The sequence below is a fragment of the Suncus etruscus genome, chromosome 15 (genome assembly GCF_024139225.1).
Source record: "Suncus etruscus isolate mSunEtr1 chromosome 15, mSunEtr1.pri.cur, whole genome shotgun sequence".
NCBI lineage: Eukaryota > Metazoa > Chordata > Mammalia > Eulipotyphla > Soricidae > Suncus > Suncus etruscus.
Window position 1 is genome coordinate 90,958,249 of NC_064862.1, and position 25,268 is coordinate 90,983,516.

Below are 25,268 nucleotides of genomic sequence, written 5' to 3' on the forward strand. Positions count from 1 at the left end.
CCCTTCGCGCGGGGCAGGACGCGCCGCGGACGCCACGCCCCCGTCACGTGACCCGAGCCGATCCGTGTAGCCATAGAGAGCTAGTCCTCCGAGGCGGCAAGACAGGCCCCAGGCAGAACTTCCGCTCTGGCCGCGGCCATCTTGGTTGTGGGACAGGTCGTTTCCGGTCTTCAAGCCACGCCCCTTGGTGTCAGTTCCTCTTTTTTCTTTTCTTCTTTTCTTCCTTTGGTCTCTGGGTCACACCCAGCGGCGCTCAGGAGTTACTCCGGGCTCTGTGCTAAGAAATCACCCCTGGCTGGCTTGGGGGACCATATGGGATACCGGGATTCAAACTGCCACCTACCCATCCGGTGTTTATTGCATGCAAGGCATGCACAGCCTTACCGCTGTGCTATTGCTCCGGCCCCTATTTTTATTATTTTATTTTATATTATTTTGTTTTGTGGATACGGGGGGTTTTGTGTTACTGACTTCGTGTCGGAGCTCGCAATCAATCACTCATTCCAGACTTAGTGCAGCTCAGTCTCCCCATTGGGCCAAGTAAAAACATTCCTTCACATCTTGGGGTTTGGCGGGGTTGGGAGTCCCCGTTCTTACCTCCGAGGACCTTCTCAGATCCCGTTGCCTACGGCCACACCGGGCCCCTGACTTCTAACCCCGGGTCCTGGTGTGCAAATTAGAGGGAGGTGAGGCACCCCCTTTTATTTTCCTTTCTGAGGTGCCCCAGGCCGGGTGGGCGTGAAAAACGGGGACGCCGGAAATAAATTCTAGGGGTGGGGACTTTCTGGGTGCGCGCCCGGGAACCGTGGGAGGGGATGAGGGGGCTGAGCATGATCCCCAGGGGATTCTCGGCGTGTGGGGCCCGGGCTCCATATGCGGAGCTACAGCCGCGTCTTAGAGAGATTCATTGGGTAGCCCCAGTTTGACATGCGTCCCGCGTGGTGTCTCGGGGAAACCATTGATTTTTGTATGCGAACGGGATTGGGGGGGGGGTCCTCCAGCCAGCTCCGTCCTGGTGCCCGATCGTTCCCCCGGAAGACGGGCACGATAATGGGGGAGGGTCCCAGACAGAGCCTGGGACACGCGGAGCGGGAGTCTCTCTGCTGGGGTGTGTTTTTCGCAGGTTGCTGCAATGCGTGGCAGGGTGGCTGCAGGCAGGCATTTTTAGAAAAGGGAATTTGAGTCCCCCACGTGCAAGAGAAGAAGAGGGGGGACGCACGGGACTGGCGCCAAGATCTATCTACGGGCGGCGGACCCAGTGGAGAGGAAGCGATGCAATGGATGCAAAGGCGGGGGCCGGGAACCGGGTCTCGGTGCAGGCACAGAGGCAAAGGCAGGCGGCCCGGGCTTGGCATGGGGCTCAGTGTGGGAGGTCTTCGGACAGGCGTCAGAGGAAGCCCGGAGGTCGTCGCCTCTGTCCGCCGGCAGGGATCGAAGGCGGGGGGGCTTTCCCGGAGGGGCGTCACGACGCCTCCCAGGTCGCTGGAAGGGAAGGAAGCGACACCCCCATTCCCACTCCCCGCTGGCCCAGCAGGACGTCGGGCCGGAAGCCGCGGCTCCAGCGCGCCGGCTGCGGGCGAGGGGGCGTGTCATTTATTTAGCCCCGCCCCGGCCGGCCCGGAAAAAGCCGCGGGCCAGCGCCCGGACTTTGCCCTTATATGGGCAGCCGGAAAGGCTCGCGCGTCCGCCCTACGTCAACGCTTCCAAATTTAGTCCTGGAAGTGGGGCCCGTGGCGTGGCGGGAAGGTTCCGCGCGCCCACCAGGGGGCGGGGCCTCCCCTTAAAGGGCCCGGTCGTGCTGTAATTTGCAAAGCTTTTTTTTTCTTGGCATTTTAGGTTTTGTCTTATTTTTGGGGTTTGGTGGGGGACAGCGGGGATTCTTGGAGCGCAGAACGCAGAGTGAAACTTGCTTATTTTTCTCCTCCGTCTGCCGCATCTGTGCGAGACTCAGGCTTGCCCGATTCTCACCCCAACCCCGCCCGCCTTCCGGGGTGCAGAGGCGGTGCGCGGCCTGTGCGATTTTTCTTTTTCTTTCTTTTTTTTTTTTTTTTGAGGGGAGCGTTGGTGGCAAGCCACGTGTTTTCCCCAAGCTGTCGCGCGGTTGGGTTCCCCCGCCTGGAGAGCGCCCAGAGTTTCTGCTGATGGAAACTGGGGGCGAGGGGTTGCACCCTGCAGACGGGCCCCAAGGATCTTTCTGCAAACAGGCTTCACTCAAGGGAGTGAGTGGGCCAGGCAGGGGGCCCTGCAGCCCCCCAACGCTGCTGCAGAGGCTGGAGGAAAAGAACGCAGCCGATTCCCCACTCGAGAGAGAGAAAAACCTGGAAGTCGCAGGAGACCCTTGTTTATGCAAGCAGGTGTGACCTGAGTCATCCTGCCTCGGTTTCTCCACCTGGATAAACCAGGTCAATGAATATTATTTAGAGCCGGAGGCAGTCGTTGAGTCAGTGAGGGTTAGGTTCATTGCAAATGGGTTGGGGGGTGGCGAGTTACTTTGCCTGGGAGACCATATAGAAACTCTTTGGGGTGAACCTGAGTCAGTGCATGCAAAGCAAGCGCCTTCCCCGCTGTCTGATCACACCAGCCCTTTCATGATGACATTTCACCCCGAAACTCGTCGACTCATTCAGACACACCAGCTCAGAATCCACCTGAACCCTGCTCTACCTGGAGCCACCCGCCTACGACCCAGGTGGGGGGAACCTCCAGGTGTAAAAAGCCCTGGGTGAGCAGCCCCAGGTGTTTCCCTTGCCCAGAGAGTTGAGCCTGAAGAAGGGGGAGCAGGCGGGCAGGCAGGCACGGACCTCTGCATGGACCCTAGGGCTCGCTCCTAGAGTCAATTGGGTCCTGTCGCTTTAAGAAACTCGCCACGCCGCGGCGGAAGCCGGGATGCGGCGCCGAGTGGGCGTGGCCCGGTGACCTCACTCGGGGTACAAAAGGGCTCGGGTGGCGGGCGCGGGGCAGAGCGACCTCGCGGTGTCCGGGCGTAGGAGGTGCGTGAGCGAGGTGACAGCGAGGCCAGCCCCAACTTGCGCTTGCAAACCCGCGCCTTCCGGCCAAGCCGAGCCGAGCGAGTCCAGCTGAAGTTGAGCCCAGCCCCGGGTTCGAGTCGAATCAAGTCGAGTCCAGTTTCCACCGCACCCCACCCCGAGCCGCCGTCGAGCCGTCATGGAGGTGCAGAAGGAGGCGCAACGCATCATGGCCCTGTCGGTGTGGAAGATGTACCACTCGCGCATGCAACGCGGCGGACTGCGGCTGCACCGGAGCCTGCAGCTGTCGCTCGTCATGCGCAGCGCCCGGGAGCTCTACCTGTCGGCCAAGGTGGAGCCGCTGGAACCGGCGCCTGCACCCCCGGAGGCCGAGGCCCGCTGTCCGGACCCTCGCCTGCACCCGGCGCGGGAGGAGGAGGAGGAGCAGGCGGCGGGCGCGAACGAGGCGGCGCCCCCCGACGGCGAGCCCGAGCTGCCCAGCCCGGAGCCCATGGACACGCAGGAGGCGCCGCCGCCGGAGCCCCCGCTTAGCGCCGCCCCGCCGCGCCCCGCCAAAATCAACCGCAAGCGGCGCAGCAGCAGCAGCCTGAGCGACTGCGGGGGAGACGCGGGGCTGGCGCCCAGCAAGAAGGCCCGCCTCGAGGGCGAAGGCGACGAGGCCGGCGCGGGCCCTGCAGGGCCGGCGGAGGAGCGATCGCCGGCGCCGGCCACGCAAGCCGAGGGCGCCTTCCCCAACCTGGCGCGCGTGCTGCAGCGCCGCTTCTCCGGCTTCCTGAACTGCGGCCCCGCCGCCGCCGCGCCCCCGACGGCGCGCGAGGCCAAGCCGGCCTGCCGCCCGGCCGACAGCATGCTGAACGTGCTCGTGCGGGCCGTGGTGGCCTTCTGAGGGGCCCCGGGGCGCGGGCCCTAGGGCCCTGGAGCGCAGCGCACACCCCAGGCGAGGCGAAGCGAAGGGGAGGCGCCGCCCTGCCCTCCCCCGCGAGGACAGCGCCCCCCGGGAACCGTGCACCGGAGGCCGCGCCCGGGCTGCCGAGAGGCCCGGAGAAGGCGGACTCCGCTCCGCCCTCGGGGCACCGTCGCCCGCTGCGCGCCCACCCGCCGAGGAGCCGGGCCGGGCCAGGAAGGGGGGCGCGGGCGCCCACAGCTGCTTCTGGACACGAGCTTGGCCCGCCGGCCGCTTCGGGGGCCCGACTCGAGGAGGAGGAGGAGGGAGGAGGACGGCGGCGGCGGCGAGGAATTCTCTCCCGTCCTCGACACCACTTGGCCAGCGCGTCTGCGGCCGCGCCCCACACCCCGCCACGGACATACTTGTGCAAGCCATGGGCGTTGCGTCACCCGGGGCAGACTTGCGGAGCTTCCTGTCGGCCCTGCGTGGGTGTGGGGCCTGGGAGAAGGCTGCGGGGTGTGGAGCGCCCCAGGGGCAAGGACTGGGCTGGCCGGGATTGGACTGACGAGCCTAGAGTCCCCCCACTACCAAGCTCCCTCTGCCAGCCAGCACCCCCGCGGGCCTCTGCAGGCCGAGAGCTCCCTGGAGGGCCGCTAGAGCTGGTTCCTTGGGCATTTCGCCTCCAGCTGGAGCTTCCATCAGACTGTCTGCTCTCCATGCCCCCCTTGGGACTTGGCTGGGGGAAGGGAGCGAATCTCGGGGGCTTTGAGCCCCACAAGGCTGAGGATCCAGTGACTCCGGCTGGGAGACAGACTGGGCGGGCGGCGGTGGGGTTGGTGGCCGAATCCCGTCCGTCTACGCTAGCAACGGCCGGAGAGGGAAATAAATGCAATAAAAGATGATTTAAAGGGAGAAATCGCTGCTGTCTCGTTTGCTCCGCTCGGGTGGAGGGGTCAGATGGGGGGACAGGGGTGTTGGGAGCAGCAAGAAACCGGTCGGATCAGCTCCCACTTGGGAGAGGGGGGCCAGGCCCCTTTGGATTTGCCCTGGGCACTTCCAGCCTCGAGCTTTGGAGTTTCCCGACGCGCACACACGAGCTGGGACCTTGACCTGCGGCCCAGGAGAAGGAAAGGGACAGCTGAGTCGAGGGACCCGAGTTCCTTGCGTCCCACTTGGCCCCCACTGAGGAGGCTGGGGGCGGAGGGGTCCCCCCTGGCCTTTCCAGCCCCCCACTGCCTTCTGTGGAGTCTCCAAAGGGGTTCCTGGAAGCTTGGGGTTCAGCTTTCCTTGGGAGCCCCCGCGGCAGGAGGAGGCCTCCCTCCCAGGGTGCCTGCAGACCGGACAAAGGGGCCCCAGGTGCGGGCCGCGGGGAGGGAGGGAGGAGCGCCGGCTCCGCCTCCCACGACGGCCGCCGGCGCCGCCTGGGCTTCCCGGGACCCCAGGGGAACCGACCCCGAGGTTAGGGGGAGGGGAGAGGGGGATCCCCGCTGCAGATCGGCTCCCACCCGCGCAGACGGGCGCCTGGAAACCGCCGGGGGCGAGGTGCGGCCCTCCACGGGGGGCGGGGACGGCGCGGGTCGGCCTCTGCGTGGGAGCCGAAGCGACCCGGGAAGTCCCGGCCTGGGAACCGGCGCGCCGCCCTTCCTTCCGGGGGAAGCTGCAGGCGCGCCCTGCCCGCCCGCCGGGCCTCTGCGGCTTCCGGTGCCCGCCGCCGGCCTAGACCGGATCGGGGCCACTTCCCTCCCCCTGCACCGGTCCTCGTCCCTTGTATTCGTCCCCCCTACACATATTACTCACCCCCACTTACACATTTCTTTTATTTTTTGGGTTTTTTTGGGGGGCCACATCCGGTGTTGCTCAGGGGTTACTCCTGGCTGTCTGCTCAGAAATAGCTCCTGGCAGGCACGGGGGACCATAGGGGACACCGGGATTCTAACCAACCACCTTTGGTCTTGGATCAGCTGCTTGCAAGGCAAACGCTGTGCTATCTCTCCGGGCCCACACATTCCTTTTAGATCCCGGTGGAGCACGTGGGAGCCCCAGCATCACAAACACACACCCCCCATATGGACCCCCACAACAAAATATGGATCCTGAGCTGAGAGCACAGCCCGAAAGGTGCTTGTCTTATGCCCAGCTGACTTGGGTTCAATCCCAAGCACTCCACACCCAGCCTGATCTCCTGAGCGCCTCAGAGTCTGCAGGATGTCCCAGCAACCCCCCCTTGTGTGGCCCAATATCACAGTACACGGAATGGGGGCGACCCCAAGAACCCTCAGCTTGAAGGAGAGCTTCTTAGGGTGGCCTGAGGAGGTGGAGGTCTTTTGGGGCTGCACACACCAGCAGCCTGTCCCAGGCTGGGAAACTAGCCAGTGCTAGACTCTGGGGGGGACTATCTTTGGGGTAGCTTTGCTGTTCTGTCACTTCCCTGCTATGGGCCTCAGTTTACCTGATCCTGAGCAACTGGAAATATTTACATCGCCCCTGGGAAGCTTAGGCCCACTGAGGTGTCTCGATATAGGGACTGTAACTTGTAGCGCATTTCTGCGAACTTCTTGTTCCAGAAAGATGTGTATACAGTTGCTGTTGCAGACAACCCTTAACTTTTCCCGTGACTGGTTACAGGAAAGACTCCTTACTGGTTAGACTAGTTCCAACCTTGACGCCTGCAGCTGCTGTGAGAATCCTACATACCACAACAACAACACACACACACACACACACACACACACACCACCCTTCCTGCTCCAGACTCTGTCCACCCCATCCTGGTGATTTGGAGGGGTCCTTCCCCTCCGTGTCCCTTGGGGCCCCCACCCTAGGTTCAGATCTGTCTACATGCCACAGCCCTTCTGCCCCAATGTGCTCCCACTGTGGTCTGCAGATTGTTACCTTTTTTTTTTTTTTTGTATTTTTTTCCCCCAGCAAATTGAAGGTTTGTGGCCACTTTACACGGAATTATGGGAAGGGTGATGGCAGACATAGCTGTTGTGGGCTTGGCAGGGAACATACAGTTTCTTAGTTCTTTTAAGCTTTCGTATCAGTTGAGCCTGGATGGTTTAGGGGGCAACATCGGAGGTGCTCTCTCTCCATCCTGTTATTGACTTATGGTATTTGGATGCCAGGGACAGAACCTGGTTGCTTGTGTGCAAGAGTACGTTCTTGGCCATACCAGCCTCACGCATGCAAGGCACATGCTTCACCCAGAATCCACAACCCTCATAACCTTCACATTTTGCTCAAATTCACTTCCTTGGAGAAGGAAGGTCTTTAATCATCTGACCTAAAAAAAAAAAAAAAGCTTCATGGAGCTCAGTTTTCCTCGTGGTCAAAAATGCTTTTTTTTTTTTTTAGCACAAAATGTCAATTGTACCAAGGCCGAACCCAATGAATGAATGAATGATGGGGTTGTCTGGCTAGGCCCCACTAAGTGCTTCCTAATTTTTTTTTTTTTTTGGGCTACACCTGTTTGACTCTCAGGGGTTACTCCTGGCTATGCACTCAGAAATCGCCCTGGCGGGCCGGGAAGGTGGCGCTAGAGATAAGGTGTCTGCCTTGTAAGCGCTACCAAGGAACGGACCGCGGTTCGATCCCCCGGTGTCCCATATGGTCCCAAGCCAGGGGCGATTTCTGAGCACATAGCCAGGAGTAACCCCTGAGCGTCAAACGGGTGTGGCCCAAAAAAAAAAAAAAACAAACAAAGAAATCGCCCTGGCTTGGGGGGACCATATGGGACTCCGGAGGATCGAAACGCGGTCCGTCCTATGTTAGCGCTTGCAAGGTAGACACCTTACCTCTAGCGCCACCTTACCGGCCCCGCTTCCCAATTATTATCTTTTTGGGGAGCATGGTTTGGTTTGGAGGCCACAGGAGGCGGCGGGTGCTCAGAGGTTACTCCTGGCTCTGCACTCAGGAATCATTCCTGACTGGCTCAGGGAACCATATGGGATGCTGGGTGTTGCAAGCCAGCCCCTGAGGAGGTTGAATGATGGAGGGATGGAGGATGAGGCCTTTCTCTTCCAGCTCGGAGCACGCGTCTGCCACCCTGTCTAGCCGACGGTTCTGAGGTGAAACGGCGGGTAAACAGCTCGCAGACAGTCAGGCTTGTGGAAATATTAGCTTTATTCGGTGGACAAGACTGAAGTCCAAAGACTCAGCCTCAGTTCCAGCAAAAAAGCCCCGACCTTCCACAGACCCTTGTTTTTATCCCCCAGAATCAGGTCCCACCCAATGGTGGGATCAGATACCAACCAATGGTGGAAGCAGAATCAGGTACTACCCTAGAGTGGGGACAGAATGCCAGGTCACACCCTAGGGTAGGGCACAATCACCAATCAGGTTAGGGTCAGCAACATACTAATCCCCTAAAATATTTACATACACAACACTGGGAATTGATTCTGGGTCAGACATGTGCAAGGCAAAAGCCCTCCCCATAGTGCTATCTTTTTGGCCCCTATCTTTTTGTTTAGTTGATCACATCCAGTGATGCTCAGGGGTTACTCCTGGCTCAAAGCTCGGGAATTCCTCCTGATGGGGACCAGATGTAGCACGGAGGGTTGAACCAGAGTCAGCTGCATGCACGTTAAACAAACACCCTCCCTGCTTTTTTGGTGTGTTTTTGGGCCACACTCAGTGACGCTCAGGGGTTACTCCTGGCTATGCGCTCAGAAATCGCTCCTGGCTTGGGAGACCTGGCAAACTGTATTTAAGGTGAAGACGAATAAAAGTTACAAAGCCAAACAGGTTCCTGCTGATGCTTCCAGTGCAGACTCCCAGTTGCCTCTCCACCTTCCACCTTTCACTTTCAGAAGGGGATTAGCCAGAGTAAAGTTCTCTGAGCCCTTTGTGCTCTCAGACAGTCACCTGCAGATGCCGTCCTGGTGTCCTTGTTTATTTATTTTTAGTTAGTTTGTTTGGGAGCCACAACCTGCAGTGCTCAGGACTAACTCTGGGCGCTGAGCTCAGAGATCACTCCTGGTGATGTTCCGTTCCGGTGACCATGGGTGAGGTTGGGAAGCAAACCTGGGCCAGCTGCACGAGTCCCACACCCTGCTGTACTCTCTCCCCGGCGGCCCTCACTAGTTATAAGAACTTGGAATTGGGGCCGGAGCGATAGGACATTTGCCTTACCCGAGGCTGACCCGGGTTCGATCTCCGGCATCCCATAGGGTCCCTGGAGCACAGCCAAGAATGACCCAGAGCCAGGAGTAACCCCTGAGCGCTGCCGGGTGTGACCCGAAAACCAAAACAAAATACAACAACTTGGAATAGCTTTGTCCCTGGGGCCAGATATAGGAAAATTCTGCTTCTAGGAGAGGGACCAAACGGAGCCCTCCTGGCCTATCCTGGGACTGCCTGCTCCTGGCCCCGCAGACCTGCTCTTGCTCAATTCCCCCTGGCACCTTTGTGTCCCCTTGTCCCTCTCCAAGCCAGCCCAGCTAGGACCAGAGTAATCTCCCCTTTCTACTCTGCATTTGCGGGCCAGCACCCTAGCAGACATTTGCTCTGGAAGCTCACCAAGACGAAGATTCAACTTAAGTTTGGGGGTTCCCCCGCCACCCGTCTCTTCCAGGTGCTTACCACCAGGTCTTTGAGAATAAAGCGACGCATTATTATTGCAAACCCCACTGGGGAAACTGAGGCCCAATTCAGGCACCCCCAGAACCTTCCCCTACCCGCCCTCCGCCACAGGACCCAAGACACGGGTGGGCGCCCCAGATCGGCGTCCTCGGCGCTGGGAAAGGGCCGGGCCGGTGGCCGGGAAGCCGCGCCGAGACCGGTCGGGCCGGGTGGGGCCCAGCTAGGCGAGGCCGGCGGGTCCCCAGGGCGCGGCGCATGCGCGGGCCCCGGGGCGGGGGGCGGGGCCCAGGAATCCTGCAAGGCCATTGGAGGCGGCGAGGCGCGCGGGCTGTCCATCACGCGAGGGCGGGCCTTGTGAATTTCACAGCCGGCCCCGCCCCCGGAGAGTCGCTTCCAGACTCCGCGGGGACCCCCGGGCGCCGGCACCCCAGACCTCGCCCCGACACTCCCTGGGCGGTGCGGGAAGGGCTGGCGGCTGGGAAGTGAGCTAAACCAGGTGCTTCTAAAGGAAAAATAAACCAAAATATGAGCGCGGAGCGTGTGGTTGGTTGCGTTTCAGGCTCCTCTGGGCACCCTGCTTATTTTGAGGGGCGCCCTGAACCCCGCTCCTGTACCCCCCGCGCGAACCTCAAAGCCCACCCAGGCATCCAGGGGCACCCAGAAAGTCCAGGGGAGCCCAGAATGCACACGAGTCGCTTTCCCTTCCATCTGCAGTTTCAGGAAGGGCTGCTCCAGGTTAAGGGGAGTTCAGGGCCCCCCAAGCTCGTGTTTCGGGGTGCTGAGGCCGCCCCTTCCCCACATCCTGAGCGTATACCCCGCCTCCCAGCCTGCTCCTTCCCAGGAGCAGGTCTCCTGAATGCACGCCCCGTCCCCGCACTAATATTCCTCTATGGACTGTGAGTAAAGGAATTGGGGGGCGCTGGCTTCAACCCGGGTTCGATCCCCCGTACCCCATATGGTTGGCCCCAGCACCGACAGCCACAAGGACTTCCTGAGTGCAGAGCCAGGACCCCTGAGCCCTGCTGGGTGTGTCCCGCACAAAAAATTTTTTAAAATATATTCTGGAACCCACTGGCCCCCGCATCCCCCCGGAACCTCGCCAGCCCCCCTCTGGCCAGTGTCTCTCCCCGACACGTCGTACCCCAGCAGCTGGCCGCCAGCTGCTCCCCTCTCCCCCCCCCCCCCGCTCCAGGCTCACAGAGATCCCCGCCCCAGACACCCCCAAACACACCCCGGAGTCTGCTAATGGGGAAAAACTGCCAGACCCCCAGCCGGGAGACGGTGGGAGCTCAGATGCGGGAAAGTGGGGTGTGAAACTCGGAGCCGCCGAGACAGGGGGGTGCGGAGGGGTGCGGGGGGGACGGGGCGGGGCTCCTTGGGCTCCAAAGCCTGAGATCAAAGCGGCCTTTCTGGCTTCCAGATGGGGCCTGCCGGCGCCCCCCATCTCGGCGCCCTGTGTGTGTGTGTGTGTGTGTGTGTGTGTATGTGTATGTGTGTGTCTGTTTCTCTGTCTCAGTCTCTCTTTCCTGTGTGTGTGTGTGTGTGTCTGTTTCTCTGTCTCAGTCTCTCTCTCTCCTTTCGTGTGTGTGTGTGTGTGTGTGTGTGTGTGTGTGTGTGTGTGTGTGTGTGTGTGTGTGTGTGTCTGCCTGTCTGTCTGTCTCTTTTTCTCCTCTCTTACCCCACCCCGCTTGCCAGGGGCCAGGCCTGGGGTCTGTTTCCTCCTGCTCTCCCCACCCCTTGCAAGGCTCCCACGAGGGTCTCCGAGAACAAAGCCCTGTCTGGGTCTGCAGGTCGCCTGCACTTCCTGTTAACCCTTCTGAGCCCGCCCCTGGGGTGGAACCGACTCTGGGGGCGACAAACCAACTCCCCATCATCCGAGTCCTGTTTCCCCCAGGGCTGGAAAATTCTGGGCTGGTAAGACAGCTTCCCGGGGTTCCCCCCACCCAAGCATCCGCTTCTGGCAATTTCCCTCCCCCAGCTGGTTTGCCCACAAGTGCCAGGACCCCTCCCTCCCTGAAGGTAGTCTGAACCCTGGACCCCGGGTTCTTTGTTTAATTGATATAGCCCCAGAGAGGATTAGGGTGAGAGGAAACCCGTGGGCACTGGATCCCCAAACCCACACTCACACACCAGAGTGCAGAAGCTGAGATCCGGTAACAGTGAGGGTGGTTTATCTCCCCCCCAACCCCCCCCAAGTGCTCCCACACCCCACAAGGCTGCACCTTTTCTCCTGCTGTCCACAGCTGCCTGTCTGCATTTCATAATAAGCCCTTTGTGGGGAGGACCCTAGCACCCCTTCCTGGGGCTCAGGCTTCCCAGAGGACAATTCACACATGCAGTATTGCCCCCCCCCAGGACAAAGTCAGGTCTTTGAGCACACCACACATGTGTGTAAGCCTGTGGGAGCTTATATGTTCGTGGACATATGTGTGCGTGACTGTAAATCATGATTAACAACAGACCAAAAACAGGCCAGTCTGGGGAGGCTCCGTGGCCTGGCTGGTGTCTGGACTGAAAACCGCCAGGAACTTACTGGCTGGGAACCAGGACAGCCTCTGGGGGCTTCTTCATGCTCCAAATGCTGCCCAGTGCGAGTGCCTGCCTGCAGCTGCCATCCTCCCTACACCTGCCCAGGAATCTGAGCCTCACCCACTCCCGGGGTTCCTGGGGAGACCCAGTACTGCTTCAGCTAATCCTGGAAACCAGAACCCAAGCAGACTTCAGGGGTCAGGGCACTGGGGAGGGGAGCACGTGGGGTGGCCAGGAAATAAGGCTTCAGCAAGAGAAGCCACAGGCTGGGCCTCCCACTCCCTTCAGTGCCAGCTACTACAGAAAAGGAGATACCTGGAAATTCAAGGAGTGTCCTGGGGAAGTCTGTGCTTTGAGGCGCTGCTGGCTGGTGCACCCAGGACCCAGTGTGGTGGATTTGAACCTGGCTTTCATAAACTCCACTCTGCACTGGGTCAGCATATTAGGGGCCCCAGGATGAAAGCTGGATAGCTTCTCCTTCTGGAATTGAGTCCCCCACAAATGTCCCCAGGATGGTGGAGTGCACTGGGGCTTAGCTTAGGGGCCTGGGGTTGCAGAAGACTGGAATCCTAGGCCTCTGGGTTGAGGCTGGACAGGGGGTGTAGGCTCCCCACACCCCAAGGCTATGGCCCCACAGCACCTCTTCCTCCTTCCTGGTTCCCAAGAGTGGGTGGAGGCCTTGAGGCACTTACAGGCTGGGGTGTGGGAGGTGCGGCAAGGCAAGGCGAGGCGGGGTGCAGGCCTAGGGCCCTCCATGGGTGTGGAGGAAAAAGCCACCTCTAACCTCTTAAGTAGGTTTCCCCACCCTCCTGGCCTCACGTCCCCTGCCTGGCTCTGGGCCAGTGGCTGCAGGAATCCTGACTCAGAGACTCACAGGGCGGCTGGAAGGAGGGAAGCGGACATGCGGGGAGGGGTGTGTGTGTGTGTGTGTGTGTGTGTGTGTGTGTGTGTGTGTGTGTGTGCAAAAGTAGGGGGTATGGAGTCAAGGGCCCTTCCTGTTCTACCTTACAGGGTCTCCACCCAAACCAGGCCAAATCCTGCTCCCCACACACTCATGGGGGTGTCTTTGCCCCCACCCCCAGTAGGGAGTGAGGAGGTGTGGGGTGGGCCAGTCTGAGGCTGGAATATTTTTAGATGAGGACCTGGTCTTGTCTGTGGTTCCAAGCCCCTGACTTTATACCGACAGTCCTCCCTGCTTTTGGGTGCTGGAGGACAGAGGTAAGATGGGCCCAGGGTGCTAGAGACAGAGTGGGGGTAGGAGAGGGGTAGAAGGAGTAGATGTGTGGCTGGGTTTGCATTAACTGGACATAAATTGATTCATGGGTGAATTAAACCCTAGTTAAGTAAGCACAGAGGCAGGAGTAAGCTATGAACACAGTCTGGTGTCATCCCATGACCCACCCCCAAAGACATAAAAAAAACTTTAAAATCTGTTAAAAGTATGTCTTTAGGGCTGGAGCCATAATACAGTGGTAGGTTGTTTGCCATGCACTTTGCAGACCCCGGACTAACCCGGGTTTGATCCCCAACATCCCATATGGTCCCACAAGCCTGCCAAGAGCGATTTCTGAGCGTAGAGCAAGGAGGAACCCCTGAGCACCGCCAGGTGTGGCCCCAAAACCAAAAAAAAAAAATTGGGAGGGAGAGGCAAAGTTGGAAGCTAAATACCCCCCTCCCTACATGCCCTTGCTGAGTCCTGACAGGCATTTCCTGCAGTTCTGGGATTGTGGACAGCCTTCAGACCCTCCGTGGGACCTGTGTGTGGGTGTGTGAAACCTTCAGTCTGCAATTGGGTGACCTCATTGCCACCACAGAGAAATAGGCAGACACAGTGCCCGGGGCTCAAGCCCAGACAGCTTAGAGACCGGCCAGCTCACCCCAAGACACACCTGGGCCTTTGGGTGTGAAAGTGACTCAGGAAGCACCCCAGTTCTGCTCCTGAGATGCTGCTGGAGAAGTCTGGGTTCCTGGTGTGTGTGTGTGTGTGTGTGTGTGTGTGTGTGTGTGTGTGTGTGAGAGAGAGAGAGAGAGAGAGAGAGACAGACAGACAGACAGACAGACAGACAGACTGAGACTGACAGAGACAAAAACAGAAAGGTGAAGAGTTGACCACTTATCATGTAGCAGGGTTGAGGGCTGAGCATCCCTCTGCAGAGACCCCAGGGTCCCCAGAGCTGGAGCAGGTTCTGGGGTTGGGGGTTCAGGCCCAGGGGTGGGAATTTCTCCTAGAAACGTCTCAAAGATTTGTAGAAGCACCCATAGCGCCCCCTCGTGGCGCCTTGGCGGAAGTGGCGGGTTTGGCGTTTGCAGGGGAGGAAGGAGATTTTAGGGCCTCGTTTTCCCTCCAGGCCTAGTAAGGGGCAGATGAGCAGCCGAGTGCTGGAAATATAGAAGAACAGGGAGGACGCTTGCCTTGCACGTGATCGATCGGGTTCGATTCCCAGCACCGCTTAGCGTCCCCCGAGCAACCAGAGGAGTGATGCCTGAGCAAAGAGGCAGGAGTAACTCCTGAGAATGGCAACGTGTGGTCCCAAATCAAAATAAAACGAACACAAAACAAAGTAGCCTCAGTTTGTTGTCTGGAGAATATCTTGATTCAGAAGTGGGGAGCCACCGGCTTGAATATTCCTTCCACCCCCACATTATCCACATAAAACAAGGAAGGGGGCACCCTCAGAGAAATGTGGGGTGATGGCATGTGGGGTTTACTATAACAGGACACCTTTAAGAAGGGGTTTGGCCAGAGAGATAGCACATGTGTTCAGAATTTGTTTTATTCAGGGAGAAAAGATTTATTTTTTTGCAAAATTTTAAAAAGTGAGAGAGAAAAGAAGCTTGACCAGTACAGGATCAATCCTTGGCACCCCTTAGGGTCCCCAGAACCCTGCTGGTATACCCCACCCTTAACTCCTAATAAAGTCAGAGCTCTTGTTGTATTTTCAGTCTGAGATTGTCCTGTCCTAGGCCTGTGTACTTCAGTTCCTTTGGCTAAAGGACTTTTACCCCAATATAGGAGTGGAAGTTGAATCTTGCCTCTGCTTCCCTTCCTCACAGAGAGCAGGTGAAGCACGGGCTTTGGTACTTCTTGTTTGCCTGGAAACTTCCAAAACACTAGCAGGGAAGGAGGAAGGGGAATCTCACAGAAATGTGGGATGATGTGTGTGTGTGGGGGCAACCATGACAAATAAAAACCTTTAAGAACTGGATTTCGGGGCTGGAGAGATAGCATGAAGTTAAGGCGTTTGCCTTGCATGCAGAAAGTCGGTGGTTCGAATCCCGGCATCCCTTATGGTCCCCTGAGCCTGCCAGGAGCAATTTCTGAGCATAGAGCAAGGAGGAACCCCTGAGCGCTGCCGAGTGTGACCCCCCCCTCCAAAAAAAAGAAGAATTGGGTTTCAGGGCAGAGAGAGTACAATGAGGATGGCACTTGCCTCATTTGTGGACAACCTGGGTTGTATCTAATACAACCCAGCCTCTCCCAGAAACTTAGCAGTGACCACCTATCTACACCCCATGCCCCCCAAATAAAGGGACCAGAGTGACTTGAGGAACCAACGCTTGGTGGGCTGCAGCGGGGGTCGAGGATCAGGTGCCACTCTGCAGAGACCCCGGGCCCCCCGGAGCTGGAGCAGGTTCTGGAGCTGGGGGGACCAGGCCCAGGAGCGGGAATCTCTCTGACAAACGTCCTGGGATTGGCAGAAGCGCCCACAGCGCCCTCTCTTGCGCCTCGGCGGAAGTGGCGGGTTTGGCGTTTGCAGGGAAGGAAGGAGATTTTGGGGCCTCGGTTTCCCTCCAAGGCTAATTAAGGGGCGGGCGAGCAGCCCCGGGGGATGGGAGGAAAGCAATATTTACCTTCAAGGGAACGGAGGCTCTTGTGGGCTTTCTGTTTGCTTGTTTTGTATTGGGCCATAAGGGATGATCAGGGGTGACTCCAGGCTCTGCACTCAGGTATTACAGCCAGCATTGCTCAGGGACCATTTGGGACGCAGGGATCACGTGCCCTTACCCCGGTTGACCACGTGCAAGGCATGTGCTGACCGGAAGTACCATCGCCCCATCCTCCGGGGCTGCTCGCCCGCCCCTTAATTAGCCCTGGAGAGAAATCGAGGCCCCAGGAGTCTCCTTCCTTCCCTGCAAAGGCCAAACCCGCCACTTCCGCCGAGGCGCCACGAGAGGGCGCTATGGGCGCTTCTGCAAATCCCGGGACGTTTCTGGGAGAAATTCCCACCCCAGGGCCTGACCTCCAACCCCAGAACCGGCTCCAGCTCTGGGGACCCCAGGTGTCTGCAGAGGGCTGTTCGGTCCTTGCCCACAGCAGCAGCCCGCCACGCTTTCACCTTAAGTGGCATTATTAGGGTGTGGGGCCACAACAGAACTCAAAAAAACAAAAACAAAAACAGGATTAACCCCTAATAGCGGGTTGTGGCTCTAACCCCCCTATCCCCACTAAAGGAATTGGCAGCGAGTTAGGCCTGGGCAGGGGCTTTCTGCCGTCTCAATGACCTAGTTGTGGGGTGCCCAGGCAGATTTGGGGGAAGTGTCTGAGAATAACAGAGTACAGATTGCAGGTTGGGGAACATTGCCCCAAGTCTCTAAAGGAGCTGGAGAGTTTGCTCAGGTCTTCCTGCTGGCTCTGCACTCAGGGTTCAGTCCTGCTGGGGTTTGGGGGACTGCTAGGGGGTGCCGGGGACGGAGCCCAGGTTAGTGGTTAGCAAGACAAGCTGGACAATCGCACTGGTTCTGAGGTCTCAAACTCAATTTACCTGGGGGCTGCAGGAGGCAAAGTCGGGGTGATCCTTGAGTGCAAAGTCTGTAGTAAGCCTTGAACATTGGGGGGTGTGACCCAAACAACTAAAACAACACAAAACAAAACAAAAAAAGATTCCTTTAGTGCAGGGCCACAAAATGTAGAACGGAGGACCGCAAACGGCCTTTGGGCTGCGAGTTTGAGACCCCTGGTAGACTAAGGGGTCAAATAACTGGAGGCCCTCATGAGTGGTTTAGTGGAGAATGTGGGGTCCTAAGGCTGGTGAGGAGAGGGCATAAATCCAGCTGTCATTCTGGGCCTTATTTAGAGCCATCCCCCTACTCCCAAGCCCTGAGTATCCCTTTGCAGAAGGGTAGAGGCAATGGCAACCCCAAAGCCCTTGGATTCAACTTTCTTTTCTTTTTTTCTTTTCTTTTTCTTTTTTTTTTTAAATATTTTATTCTTTTTAAATGCCATGCAACAATCCACAGGCCCAAGCCCACAGTTATCAAACAAGGTAGGAAAAAGGGGAAAAGAAGCCAAGGAAATTGGTGTTGATTGTTACTTTTTTGTGTCTGTTTTTTTTTTTTAATTTTTATTTTGTTATTTCAAGCAGGACCAAATGTCAGGAAAAAATGCTTCTTTTCTCAATCGTTAATTTTTTTTTGTCCTTTTTCAAATGGTTTATTTGTTGTTGTTAGATTGATTTCTGCAGGCAGTAAATAGTAGGGTTTGGTTTAACCAGCAAGCACTCTGTGTCTGAGAAGAGAGATTGGGGTCCGGGGGCGTCTCAGAGGATCCCTGCACCTGCGTTTCGGCTTCTCCACCTCGCGGGCCACCAGCGAGTCACCAGGTAAGGACAGACTCAATTGAGATGATAAAACTCATCAATAGAAGCAAATGTGTGTTTTTTCTCCCCGTTTTTTTCTTTTAAAAATGCTTTTTTTGGTTGTTTTTGTTTGTTTGTTTGTTTGTTTTTTGGTTGCTTTTCTGTTGTTTTGATTCCCCCCAAAGGTTCTCCAAAAATGGCTGAGTTAATTCGAACCCCTAGGCTGGGTGGCTTGTCAGCATTGGCCCCCACCCCCACCCCAGGGTCCACCAAGTCGCCCCTCTGCTCCCCACCGTCGTGGTGGTTGGGGGGGGCGGTTGCTCAGGGCTGGATTTGGGGTTAGGGAGGCCGATTGATTCCACCCCCCACCTCCCCATCCCGCTGTTATTGCTCAGTCCAGTCTCGTCTGGGGGGGTCACCCCGGTGCGCGCCCCATCTCTTCCCTGGTCCCTCCAGAGTCCGGGGAGATGGAGGGGTGGACGGCCGGACCTCGGGCGGGCCCCGTCCACGGAGGGGCGCCCGGCCGGGGCGGGGGACCCTCCCGCGCGCGCGCGGGGCTGTGCGCGGCTCTCCCCCGCAGGGAGCCGTGTGCGTGGGGTGCGTGTTGGGGGGCCGGGCAGGCGCGGGGGGCTCGCCTGGCCCGGGCTTAGCACCAATCGTCGTCCGTTTCGCTGTAGGCTTCGCGCAGCCCTTTGCGGGCGGCGGGGCCCCGCGGCCGGGCCAGTCCGTGCGCCGGGTAGTAGCCGTTGGGGAGTCTCCGGCCGGGCCGGGCAGGGGGCGCGCACTGTCGCCCCGCGGCCCGGGGAGTCCTGGGCGAGTGCGGGGGCGCACCGGGGCCCGCGTGCCGCGCGCCGGGGGGCGGCCCCAGCACCGGCTCGTCCTCACCGCCAGGCCCGTCGGCCTCGTCGTAGTTGGAGCCGCGGTAGTAGCCGCCATGGTCGCGCCGGGGCGCCCCGTCGGGCGCGTGCGCCTCGCTCCCGGGCCACCGCGAGCCGCTGTGCCGGCAGGCGCGGGGCGACTCGCTGCGGCCCGGGCCGCGCCGCTCCAGCCCGGGGGAGCGGCTGCTGCCGCCGCCCGCTGTGGCCGAGCGCTCGGCGGCCGCAGGGTCGGCGCCGGGCCCCGGGTACCTGCGCGGGCCGCTGGGCAGCGCCCGGGCCGGCCGCGCCGTCGGCGGCTGCTGCAGCGCGGGGCCCGCGCCGCCCGCCTTACGGACGACCGGCGAGTAGGACACACGGGGCCGCGGCGTGCAGGGGGTCTGGGGCAGCTGGCGGCGCCCCCGCCGCGGGGTGCTGGTGCCGGACGTAGAGGGGGCTGGGCTGCCGCTGACGGAACTACTGCCCTACACGAAAAGTTAAACAGACGGAATCAAACGGAAAGGACCGACGGCGACACAGGGCGGGCGGGCGGGCGGGCGGGCGGGGGGACCAGCACAACAGGGAGAGAAACGAGAGACGGAGCGTTCGTCAGTCGGGCCCAGCCGGCGCCTCCCGGACCGACGGACGGCGCGGCCCGCGGGGGCGGGGAAGGGGCGCGGGAGGAGCTCGGGAGCCGCTGATGGGGTTCACGCCACCCCGCCCTCCCCCGGCTTCCCCCCTCCCGGACCCACCTGCCGGTGCGCCATGTGCTCGCGGCCTTCGCTGGGCGAGCGGGACCAGCGCTGCTCCCGGGCCCGGGCCCGGCTGTGCTGCTCGGGGCGCTCGGGGCCGTGGCGCTCCTTGTCGGGGCCCGGGTGGTGGTGGTGGTGGTGGTGGTGCCGGTGCTTGCGGTCCCGAGGCCGGCCCCGCTCCTGCTCGCGGTCCTTCGGGGGCAGGTCGCCCGACTGCGTGGTGACGCTCAGGTCGGTGCCCAAGCCTGGGCCAGGGCAGACGGACAGCGGCCGTGAGGGAGGTGGACGATACAGATGCCCCGGCCTGCCCCGCGTCCCTCGAGTCCCCCCTCCGCGCCCACCTGTGTCCACGTCGGTGAAGCGGCCCAGAGAGCGCTGCGAGGCGCGGTGGCCGCGTTCCCCGCGGGGTCGGGGCCGGTGATGCGCGTCCTCCGGCGGGACCCGCTCCAGCGAGTAGTCGTCGAGCCTCCGTGCCTTGGGGCCCAGCACGGACGCCGAGCGCCTCATGGGACTACTGTCCGAGATGGTCTGCGGGGGGGGGACAGGCCTGGGCGGGTCAGCGGGCCCCGGGCCCCACACCCGCCCCAGCCCGGCCCCGGCGAGTGGAGAGGAGCGGGGAGGCCCCTGTCGGAGCCTCCTAGCTTGGGATCACACACCCGCCTGCCCCAGCCTGTGAGGGACCAGGGAAGGAGTCTTGCTCAGTTCAGCTCAGGGCCCAGTGCTCAGGGCCCAGCCTGGCTTCCTCCCTTTGCGGGCCGGGGCTGTGCCTTCCCATCCCACCTCGAGGTTTGCTGGGTCCATCCTTCCTCTTTCCAGCACCCCTGGGCTGAGCCTTGTGTGTTGGGGGTTAGGAACTCAGGAGACAGAGAGAGAGAAAGAGAGAGATGCGGGTGGGGGGCACCCTGGCTGGGGAAGTTCTGCAGAGGTGGGTCGGAGGGCCCACGGGGCGGGCGTTGGGGCCAGCGAAGTACATACACTGAGGTCATTCCCACGTGGCCGGCCCCTTCGCCTCTGTCACGGCCCCATGGGGTGGTTCGCACAGAAAAATCAGAAAGAAGGAAATAAATATAAAAGCCGGGGAATGTGCGGAAGAGAGGGGGAGCAAGGGGAAAGAAGGAAAGAGAGAGGAAAGATGGGGTGTCAAGTGAGGAAAAGATGGGTCGCAGCTCCCAGTGCTGGGGACGCCTCGGGGCACAGAGGACAGAGCACAGAGACAAGGCAGACAGATGGCGGTGGCCCAGACGGACAGACGGGGGAGGGGACTCAGGGCTGCCTCATGCTACGTGCCAGGCCTGGCTACAGCTGCCACTCGAAGCTGTCCCACCCAGATTCAGGGCCCCCCACCTGAGGGGTGGAGGCGAAGCCTAGTGGGAGGTGGGTGGGCTCATGCAGGCCGGGGGGCCATCCCTCAGGCCGGGCCCAGGGCACCTCCAGGTGTCCGCACAGCACAGCCCCCGCCTCTACCCAAGCCAAGCCCAAGCGCCCTCTGGCCTCCACCGTGGGGCCCGCGGGGACGCCGCCCCTCCCCGCCCCGCTACCAGAGGGCACTGCGGGCCCGACGCGTTCCCGGGCGGCGGGTCTGCGGGCACAGCGGGCACCATGCACTCGCCAAGGCGGGTGTGCGCAGGCGCGGCAGACCCAGCGTGTGTGCGCGTGCTCGGCCGCACAAAGCACACACAGGCGCATCCGCATGCACTTTGGCACAACTCGATCATGCGTGTGGCCCTGCATGTGTGTAAGTGTGACAGTGCGTGTGGGCGTGTGTGAGCGCACGGGTGCGCATGTATGATGGTGCCTTGTGTGACTGCACCTGTCTGTGAGTGTCTGGGCACACCGTGTGTGTGTGATGGTCCCATGCGCTCGTGTAGAAGCTTGTATGATGCTGTGAGCACATGAACACATGTGCACGATATCTGCACGCAGGAAGTCTGTGGCTGCATGTGTGTTTACAGGTGTCACGTGTGTGCTGACACATGTGCGTGCCTGTGCGCCTTTCTCCAGCCCTCGTGGCCCCCAGCCCCGCAGGCGGCGGGGGCGGAGCGCTCACCTGGTGCTCTGCGGGCAGGCGGGGCATGGAGGCGGCGCGGGCCTGGCCATCGCCAGGGACCCCGTGCTCGCTGTCCGAGTAGCCGTCGTGGTCCATCTCCCGCATCTCCACCGACTGCGGGCACAGGGAGGGGCCAGGGTGAGCCCAAGTGGGGGAGAAGGATAGCCAGGCCCCCACCGATACTCCCCGGGGGTGGGGACCAGGGCCGGGCACCTGAGAGTTGGGCTGGCTGTTGGGCATGTCGGGGGGTCCCCGTTCTGGGCTCCACGTCCCCGCTTTCTGGAACATCTCCTGGGCCCGCTGGGTGACCCAGGACGGGCTGTCCTTGAGGCCACACTCCTGTCCCATCCTGCGGGGCGGGGCACGTAGATTTGAGGGTGGTGGTGCCTGACTCCTGCCCGGACCCCGCTCCCGCCTCCCACCCCCGCAGAGAGATGCTCACAGGCCACCGGGCTCCAGCTGGCCGGATGTGAGGGCATTGGGCCCGGGGACCCCTTCCTGAGTTGGCGACGGCGGCTCCATGCGCTGGAACATGAGAGGCGTCCGGTTCTAGGGGGAACAGAGAGGGGTGAGCTGGGGCGGGGGCGCAACAGCAGGGTGCAGAAGTAGCGATCCCCTGACCCTGGGAAACGGCTGATGAATTCCACAGGGTCCTGCCCTGCAGTGCTGGGGATATGCAGTGCCCAGGACAGAGCCAGGAGGTCACCCAACTTTGTAGCCAAACGCCAAACCCCGAGGCCATTCTTGGGTCACAACTAGCGGCACTCGAAGTTGACTCCAGGCTCTGCGCTCAGGAATCACTCCTGAAGGTGCTCGGGGGATGCCCGAGGTAAAATCCGGGTGGGCCTTGTACAAACCCAGCGCCCTCCCGCTGTGCCTCGATGTGACCACCCCAAAGTCACGCCTGATTGCCTGCAACACCCCGACATTGTTCCTGTTTGTTCAGGCCCTAACACTCCCTGAAGGCCAAGGCCCGCCTGAACTTCCCAGCACTGGCCGGCAGAGGGCGGCGCGGCGTGAAGCCGCCTCGGAGCGCCTCACTCACCCGATCCCGCAGTGTCCACGCCCGCCGCCTCCCTGCCACCCACCGAGCTCGGCTCAGGAGGCTGCCGCGGGGCCTTTGCACAGGCCCCCTCTGGGCCCGTCCAGGACCCAAGGGGTTTGTGGGGGACCCTGCGCCCCACCTGCTCCTCGCGCATGGCCTGCAGCTTCTTGGCCTTGCTCTGCCGGTAGTATTCCATGATCATCATCGCCGCGTAAATCTTCCCCACCGTCAGGTCCGTGGCTGGAGATGGAGGGGGCGAGGGCAAAGGGGCTCGGTCAGCCCCCGCCCGCCTCGCCGGCCCGCCCCGGGGTGCCCCGAGTCTGAAGCGCTCACACTTGTGCGGGGTGACGAGCAGGTCCAGGGTCTTCTGGGACAGGTTGGGCCAAATGGCCATCATCTCCTTGCGCAGCTCCGCGTCCATCTGCTGCTTGTCCGCGCCGCCTGCTCCGAGCACGACAGGCCGTGAAGGGGGACCCGCCATGGGCGCCCCACCCCACGACAGCCCTGGGACCGGGCTTAGCGGCTAAAAACGGTTCAGCAGCGCAAGGGCGCGCGGCAAGCCCCTGCGCTTGCCGGTCTGGTCTGTGTGCGAAAGCTCACAAACTTGCCAAAGGTGCTGGACGCCCAGGAGAGGGTCTCCCCGGCACAGCCGCCAGGGGCCGAGAGCGAGTGGCAGAGCGCGGTGGGGTGGTGACTGGGGAAGCGAGCATCAGGGTCTATCTAGCCTGTCCGCCCCGTCTGTCCATCCTCAAATTCCCCCTGGGGCGCCCCTTGCCCGCCTCCGCACCACTCCTGCCTATCCCTGCTCAAATTCTGAACCAGAGAGGTCCTCTACTAGCTCCTTCGTAGCCCACTTTTTTTAGGCCACGCTAGGTGGTGCTCAGGGCTGACTCCTGGCTCTGTGCTCAGGAGTTACTCCAAGGGATTCTATGGGATACCGAGGATTAAACCTGAGTTAGCCTTGGGCAAGGCCAGCTCCGTCCCTGGGGTGCTTCTTCACGGAGATCAACCCCCTGCAACCCTACTTCCCCCTAGTGCTCTTGGCTGGCTCATCCCTCCGCCCCGGGGAGTTCTGACTGACACCGAGTGGCCCCAGCGGCTCACCCTTGGCGATCTTAATGTCCAGGGCGGTGCGGATGAGGGCCATGAGTGTGGAGTTGAAGTGCACCGTGTTATCGTCGGCCACGGGCAAGTCCATGCGGAGCAGTCGCTGCGGAGACCCAGGCCGCAGGGTCACGCCTGGGCGCCTCCCAACCCCCCCACGACGGCCACCCGCACCCCACCCGCGGAAGGGGCTGAGGAAGAACTCGGAAGGCGGCTCAGAGAACGCCCCCGCCCCTGCCCATCTCAGAGGGACCCTCCCCCATGCTCGCCCCGCTTCCGAGTTCTTCTCCAGGGTCCCCTTCAGAGCCCAGAGGAAGAGGATGCAGGCAGGTGGGTTGGAACGTGCATGCAGCGGCCAGGCCCGGGGAGATTCCTTGGCTTCCCCCTCCACCGGGAGAGGCCGCGCTGTGGCAAAGAAGCGCCCCCGTCCCCCCCCCCCGACATGCAGCAGTGACACAGGACAGCAGACGGGGTGGGGGGCATGCAAGGAATCGAGACTCAGTCATAGCTCCAAGGCCCGGAGGGGGAGAAAGATCTCTGCACCCCAGGAAAAAGTGCTCACGGGCAGTGGCACAGAAGGTGAAGGGGTTGAGGGGCCTTTTGGCCACAGGACTTAAGGTTACGTCCACAGGGACCGTGTATGGACATGGGAGAACGGGAGGGGGTGGGTCAGGAGGCGCTGTGGACTGGGCACTCCCCCAGCACAGCCAGACAGGTTGTGGACTGTGCAAGGGGTTTTCTCTGTGTGGTGTGGCAGAGTTCAGTGAGGGGGTGGCGTCTGAGCTTCAGCTGAGCCCATCACCACTGTACCCTAAAACAGGCCAATGCTGTGGCCTTCCTCCCTCTGGCCAGCCCACACTCCCAGGCAGAGACAGGGAGAAGGTGCAGGCAGGAGGGAGGGTCCAAGTGGGTGCCCTTCTCCTGGGTGGGGGCTGCAGGGGGTGAAAGTCACGGTCAGGAGGGGTGGGTCAGGCCCACATAGGGGGGGCTAAAGGGGTGGGGAGGGACAAGGGGACAGGGGTCATTTTGGGGGGACCTGGAGGGAGATGTGGGAAGTGGCCCCTGAAGCTCTTGTGGATGAGCCAGTGTGGGGGGGTGAACAGAGCGACACCCTGGGTGCCAAGGGAGATTCCTGGGCGCAGGGCTCCTCCAGCCAGCATGCACCCCCCTCCCCAGGCCACCCCAGGCCCCCGCCAAGGCAGCGTGCACGGCCTGCGCTGGGTGCCACGGTCCAGGGGTCCAGCTGCGGCCCCCACCTGCCCAGTCTGAACAATGGCAGCATATGGGGCGGTGGCCGAATCTCGGGGTGGGGAGTGGTAGGGAGGTGAGTGTGTGGGGGGAAATAGGGGGCGGGGGCAAGACTGGGGGCTGCTGCTCCTGGGGAAGTCTGGGTTCAAGATCTGAGCTCAGCTGCAGAGTTGGCTAGAGAAGGGGTGGAAGTCCCCAGATTGGGGGGGGGCACAAGATACAAAAGACAAATCAGTATCGGCTTCTCCGAGCTGGGGGTCTGGGGGGCAGAAATGACCCCCTTCAGTGCACATCAATGTCTGCAGGTTGGGTGGGCATAAGGGGAGGCACGGTCCCAAGCCACCCCCCCTTCTCCAAAGTGTGTTGGTGTCCCATGAGGCTGTTGGGGCACGGGAGGGCCTGGGGCTCCCCCCTCCCCCCACGTGTCGCCATAATGGAGTCTCAAAACACCAAGACACACTCACCAGAACGACAGGGCGGTTTGGGGGGATTCGGGGCACAATGGGGGGAGGAGCCGGTGACTCAGGTTCAAAAACCAAAGAAGAGGTAAGAAAAAAAAAAACACGAAAAAGAGGGTGGGGAGAAAAATAAAAGAAGAAGAAGAAGAAGAAGAAAAGTAACGCTGGCAAACAGGGCTCCCGGAGGGCCGGCGCGGGG

General features: G+C 61.0%; 2 protein-coding genes across 7 annotated transcripts in view; one reads left to right on the forward strand and one right to left on the reverse strand.

Annotated features, from left to right (window-relative positions):
• The first annotated feature begins 3,114 nt into the window (after window positions 1-3,114).
• Window positions 3,115-3,945, forward strand: IER2 (immediate early response 2). The gene has a single exon (XM_049788435.1). It carries the CDS (start codon window positions 3,166-3,168, stop codon window positions 3,871-3,873), a length of 708 nt encoding a protein of 235 aa, XP_049644392.1. The 5' UTR covers window positions 3,115-3,165; the 3' UTR covers window positions 3,874-3,945.
• A 13,353-nt stretch (window positions 3,946-17,298) lies between these two features.
• The window catches only part of CACNA1A (calcium voltage-gated channel subunit alpha1 A), a 106,327-nt gene continuing 98,357 nt past the window's right edge, over window positions 17,299-25,268 (reverse strand). For 5 of the 6 annotated variants that reach the window (XM_049788415.1, XM_049788414.1, XM_049788412.1 and 2 more), the window contains 10 exons: window positions 23,364-23,469; window positions 22,593-22,700; window positions 22,399-22,499; window positions 21,657-21,763; window positions 21,428-21,563; window positions 21,215-21,328; window positions 20,143-20,178; window positions 19,509-19,695; window positions 19,168-19,412; window positions 17,299-18,900 (listed from right to left, as the gene is read on the reverse strand). In XM_049788415.1, coding sequence (XP_049644372.1) covers window positions 18,208-18,900; window positions 19,168-19,412; window positions 19,509-19,695; window positions 20,143-20,178; window positions 21,215-21,328; window positions 21,428-21,563; window positions 21,657-21,763; window positions 22,399-22,499; window positions 22,593-22,700; window positions 23,364-23,469 — 1,833 coding nt within the window. In that variant the 3' untranslated portion in view covers window positions 17,299-18,207. The remainder of the gene's footprint in view (window positions 18,901-19,167; window positions 19,413-19,508; window positions 19,696-20,142; window positions 20,179-21,214; window positions 21,329-21,427; window positions 21,564-21,656; window positions 21,764-22,398; window positions 22,500-22,592; window positions 22,701-23,363; window positions 23,470-25,268) is intronic. The other variant, XM_049788416.1, reaches the window with a different exon arrangement.